General features: G+C 45.6%; 1 protein-coding gene across 2 annotated transcripts in view; it reads right to left on the reverse strand.

Annotated features, from left to right (window-relative positions):
* Positions 1-5,142, reverse strand: part of MORN1 (MORN repeat containing 1) — a 370,129-nt gene extending 364,987 nt beyond the window's left edge. For both annotated transcript variants that reach the window (XM_066606845.1, XM_066606844.1), the window contains exon 1: positions 5,054-5,142. In XM_066606845.1, the coding sequence (XP_066462942.1) occupies positions 5,054-5,126 (73 nt within the window). In that variant the 5' untranslated portion in view covers positions 5,127-5,142. The remainder of the gene's footprint in view (positions 1-5,053) is intronic.
* Between the last annotated feature and the right edge of the window lie 858 nt (positions 5,143-6,000).

A 6,000-nucleotide genomic window follows, 5' to 3' on the forward strand; every position in this document is an offset into this window, starting at 1 on the left:
CCTCCATGTCCGACTGTATCTCATCATATATCCAAGCTAGAGGCGGCCCAACAGGGTACTAGAGTCTCCATGCCTGACAGTATAATCATATATCGAGGCTAGAGGCAGCCCAACAGGGTACTATAGTCTCCATGTCTGACTGTATCATAATATATCGTGACTAGAGGCGGCCCAACAGGGTTCTAGAGCCTCCATGACCGACTGTATCTCATCCTATATCCAGACTAGAGGCAGCCCAACAAGGTACTAGAGCCTCCATGACCGACTGTATCTCATCCTATATCCAGGCTAGAGGCAGCCCAACAGGGTACTAGATCCTCCATGTCCGACTGTATCTCATCATATATCCAGACTAGAGGCAGCCCAACAGGGTACTAGAGTCTTTGTGAATTGTACAGTTTTCCTCAATACACTTATCCCCTCGCTCTAATATTGTAATCACTTACATATATCATTACATCCACATATATAAAGTTTCATTCGATTCCAACAACTTCTCTGTGGAGTATTATTTTAGGCAATGAATGTATGTATTCAGCTTAATGACAAGGTATTCCCACGGTGTGATCAGTATATGGTACCAGATGTTTTAAGGTCAAAGTTTGACTTTAGTAATTTGTATATGTTGTCCACGGAGACATTACATGTAATGAGTATAATGCTTAACTCAGCAGAATATAGACAAAAAACAGCTAGATTACAGCTAACAATTAAAATCTATCTCAACTGGGACACAGTGGAGTGTGTGTATGTGTGAGTGTGAGTGTGTGTAGGGGGGGGGGTGTATCTAACTAGTGCAAGGGGAGCAGCTGTGCATTGTAGCTAATATAAGTTTTTTGGTTTTATTTTCCAAAAGCCCTCCATAAAGATAAAAGTTAGGATCTGATGGGCTGCTGTGTCCAAATGCTTCACTTACAAGTTGTGATAGCTGGCGCCTATATGTGACATCAAAGGTTATAACAAAAATAACATCAAGAATGGAATAACCTGATATAGTAATAATTAAAGTGGCTCCAAAACAGGCTTGACTTCCCCCCCCTCCCTCCCCCAACATTAAGTTACTCATAGAGTCTTCTGGTTCTGTGAAACTCAGCGATCATTTGTAAGCTGTAGCACTGCCTGCAGCACCTCCACAGGACAAATGAAGCATTACAGTGTTTTCACTCCAATCAATAGACTGTCCATGCAAAACACAGACCTGCCGAGTCCTCCAGAGTAAGGGCCCTTTTATACGTTGGGTGCAGATGCCCAACAGGTTGTCCCACTGATGATTGTTCCGATGCTCTTACACGGGAATGAGCATCGCCTCCATTCACAGCAAATGAACGAATGGACTGTTTACACGGGACGATCTGTTGTTCATTTTTCTGCAGGCAGAAACTGAATGGCAAACTTGAAGCAAATGAATTCTCGTTTGTGGTTGAGTCGGGGCAGGAATTTACACTGAACGATGATCTTCAGATTCCCGCTGGATCGCAGGAATGCGAAGGATAATCGTAACATGTAAAAGGGCCCTAGGAAACATTCCTTTTGCAGTTTTTAGCTCTGAGTAATAGGCTGCCTGCACACAACCGGGTTGTGCCCGTCCGGCGACTCCCATGAACCTGTCCAGATTCTTCTTTTCTGTACTGCGGATGGTCTGGCTGGCACACATGCGCGGTACAGGTAATGCCGCACAGTCACTAGGCGATGACGTGAATCCTGCAACCTTTCAGCAATGAAGATTGTGGAGGAGCCACAGGTAGGGTGGCTTCCATTGACTTCAATTGACATTGACCTCCACTGACCCCCACGAGCGGAAAAATCGCAATTGGTTTCCACTCGTGGGCAGGAAAAAATGCTTTTTCATTGCATGCTATGGGCGGTATTTGCTGCGGAATCCGCAGCAGGCATCCGCAATGCAAATCCGGCAGTGTGCAGGCGGCCTAATAGCCGAGGGTCTTGAACATGGGAGCCCGACTGTTTTACCTCAGAATGCTCTACCCGTGGGTGGGTGTTATGTCGTACAACCACCGCAGCACTCAGGGCACATTTACACCGACGCATACAAGTTGTGCGCACCCTCATTGTGTGCACGGACAGCGGCGCTACGCCTGGTTACTATGGGCAACAATGACAGATTCTCTTTTAGACAGCTTCCATAATAATGTGATCCGGCCTACTTCTCCGTGCCCACCCTGTAGTAGAGGTACTAGCTTATGACCTTCACCGGGATTTAAGGGAAAACCACAATAATGCTGCTAATTCCTATAATGCTACTAGCGAGGACACAACCATTACAGCGACGCCTGGCGCTGGGACCGTATCCAAAATCCGGTATGACATACACGGGGACCGAGTGACAGGAACAGTCCCTGCGGATGCAATTACCTCACAACCAGTCGCATCAGAATACAATATCATATCGCTGTTACATAGAAGTCACAACATACGGACATTACGTGGCCTGCATCTGACATCTGTAGGGGGGGGGGGAGGAGACCCCAGAATCCCACCCATAGTCCAGAACCATCTTTATGGAAGAGCGCCTCGCGCCGCTGCACATGAGTTTGTCACACACGTTGTATGAATACTGCCTTTACATGCAGGCGCGATGTCAGTTTTTATGCCTTTCATAGGAAATGGACGATTTCTGACCACAATCACCTAAAAATAGGAACGCATCAATTTTGCTATCTCGCGGTATCGCTGCAAAGAAAAATCACCCGCAGAAATCCACCCTCAGGTCCTTTTCACACGGGCAGATTTGTGTACGCAAAGATTGCATGCACAATACGCAGGGTTCGTTCACACACACACGGATCATCCCTGAGCAATTAATTTTGCGCAAAAGCGCTTAATATTGCCCTCGCCCGTGTAAAACTAGCCTAAGGCCTCATGTCCATGGCACGCGTGGATTCCGCATGGGGAATCTCGCACGGAATTCCTCCATGCCTCCAGCCGGCAACCCTGCGTACCGGTCCGTGTGTTCTTTCTTCAGTACTGTGGATGCACGCGGACGTGCTGGTGGTGCGACGGCACACATGCGCAGTACACATTTTTAATTTTTTTTAAATCTCCAGCTCTTTCCGCGGAATCCTCAGCCCATCCTGAATGGCAAGCTTGACTTCAATGGAAAACGTCTGTGCGGGAACTGCAATCGGTTTCCGCTCGTGTGCATGAAGAATCGTTTTTCCATAGCATGTTATGGAGGGTTATTGCCGCTTAACCTGAAGGCAGACGCCCGCTCCGGATTTTGCAGCAAAAGTCCGCAACTGTGCAAGAGGCCTTAACGCTGTAAAAAGCGGTGTGTGTGTGAGAGCGGCCTAAGGAATCGCGGCGTTTGGCGAGCCCTGCGGCCTTTCATCGCTTATATTGCTCTACCTTGTACTTTTATAAGCGTCTGGTTTTCCAGCTTTTTATTACACTGCAATACCCAGCATGGTCGCTTCGCAAAGTGTAGCGTTATACAATACAGAATAATGTAAAGAATGAAGCGGAGCCGACCGGAGCGCTGCGTCCCTCGCGGGTCTGCGCACATGGCAGAATCTGATGTGTGTGCATTCTGGATGTAAAACTGCAGCAGAAATTCGTGGCGATGTGGCGAACTTCTGCTGCGCACTTTGCCACGGATTTATCCCTGTCTAGGGCAAAATCCGCGTGCGAAATCTCTGACGCGATTCGCTGCAGGTCTGTGTGAAGAAGCGATGAGCCGCTCATGTGTAGGACCCCACTCGAACGTACGGGGTTCACATTAGTGCGCAACAAACAACACACAAATCTCACGCGATTTTCCAACCCCCCCCAAAAAAAAGTGCAAAAACAAGTCTTCACGGAGCTCCATCCATGGAAAAATACTAAAAAATATTTGATTTTGGCATCGCTGCAACCGTACCGCAGAGAAAAGTTATATCCCTAAGACTACTGTCATGTGACAATATCACCGTGAGACAATCGCGGCAAAATTGCATCTAAGTTCCCCCGATTTTTGAGCATCGGCGTTGCTTTTCTCTCAAAAATATCTCTGCCACTTGCAATTTTCTTGCATGATTTTGCTGTGAGCATCGCAGAAAAAAAAAATTAAAAAAATAAATCGCAATTTTGTGCTTTATGATGTAATAAAAAGGAGGCTCCACAGGAGAAAATGCGTGATAAAAAAATGTAAAATATCGCAAAACGCAGAAAGATAGGGCCTTTTATTAATGTCAACACCGCAGGAGTGAAAACATCGCAACCGCTGAAAAGCATTGGCTTCATCATTCTGCGTTTTCACTCACGCTCGCATCGCAAAATTTTATCGCCCCGTGTGACACCAGCCTCAGGACGGCTTCCTGGACGTATTTGCGTGTGCAGAGAATGGAACCCACTGATGCCAACAGGTTTACTCCCATTTACGCATTTTGGCGCACGCATTTAAGTTACAGAAAAAAAACAGAACATCTTCAATCTTTTTTCGTATTTGTGTACCAAAGTTCCCCATAGAAGCTAACAGGGAGGGGGGTACAAATGCGCACGCAAGGAAATGCGTGAAACACTGCGTAATTGCGCAGGAATGAGAACACATCTGGAACTCATTAGACTAATCAGGCGTTTCAATGCGTCTTTATGGCCTGCGTGCGGAAAAGAAAAATGTCCTGCAGGCAGAAAAAGTACAGCAAAATACGCCGCCGCGCACGCAAAAAGGCCTCATTCATAGCACAAAAAAACGCTCGTGTGAAGCCCATGTTATACCGCGCAGTGAATGCTGAAAGAAAAAAAAAATTGCAGAATTAATGTTTTTTCACTCCGGCCCCACAAAAATATTAAAAAACGTTATAAAACACCTTATTTGCCCCCCCCTCAAAAAAAAACCTAAAGCCCTAATGCGGCTGCATCAATGCGAAAAATCACAAAAAGGTGTGTTTTTCTAAAAATTGAGATGCAAATCCTTAAAAATGGTTGCGTTGTTAAAGGGTTAAACCCCATAGTATCTCCTGGGCCAATATTTCCGGACATCTTGCAGAATATCTGCCCCGGCACCCCCTGCAGGGACCTCCCGGGTCGCCATCATCACATCGAGGCCGCTATGTATTACCGTGCCGGAGCTGCTTTCTCACATCCCCCACGTAGTGCTGAGAGATCCGTGGACCGTTCCTGGGGGCCGCCATCTTGCTATGCAATGTTTCTATAGCAACCAATCACAACTTGTCGGTTGTTGCTAAGGGGCGGCGCTACGATGCAAGTGATTGTCCAATGAACGTCGTGCATCTGTCATGTTCACCAAAGCCGGAGCAGATTGCGCATGCGCATTAGTCAGGTCAACAGGCATGACTGATCTCCTCAGCGCTGCAGGCATCACTGGTGTCTCTGCACTGTAGTAGAGTTATAATTAGTCTGATTGTTAATGATGAGGATGCAGATCCGGTGCTGTCGGTTTAGGAGCTCAATAAAGTTGATATAAAGTTCCCACTCCATAAGGACTTGAAGGATGTCCATTTAACCCTTAAGGACACGCCCCCCCTTTTTTTCCATTTTAGTTTTTTCCTCCCTCCTTTTAAAAAATTGTAACTCCCTTATTTATCCATCAACGTCGCTGTATGAGGGCTTGTTTTTTGCAGGACGAGTTGTATTCTTCAATGGTGCTATTTAACGTACCATATAATGAACTGAAAAACTTAAAAAAAAAAATCTTAGTGGAGAGAAGTGGAAAAAAACACTAAACCCCGCCATCTTTGAGTGCGTCTTGTTTCTATGGCGCACAAACTGTGACAGAAATGACATGATAACCTTATTCTATGGGTCGGTACGATTACCCTGATACCAAACTTGTATCGTTTTTTTCTGCTGTACTACTTTTAGTTTTTTTCAAAAATATAAAATTTTTAAAAATTCTTTACTGTCTCCATCTTCTGACAGACATAACTTTTTTATTTTTCCATTGACACAATTGTGCGAAGGCTCATTTTTTACGGGACGTCCTGTAGTTTATGTCGGTACAATATTGGAGTACATACGACTTTTTGATCGCTTATTATTACATTT

Source organism: Eleutherodactylus coqui, chromosome 6, assembly GCF_035609145.1.
Source record: "Eleutherodactylus coqui strain aEleCoq1 chromosome 6, aEleCoq1.hap1, whole genome shotgun sequence".
Classification (NCBI taxonomy): Eukaryota; Metazoa; Chordata; class Amphibia; order Anura; family Eleutherodactylidae; genus Eleutherodactylus; species Eleutherodactylus coqui.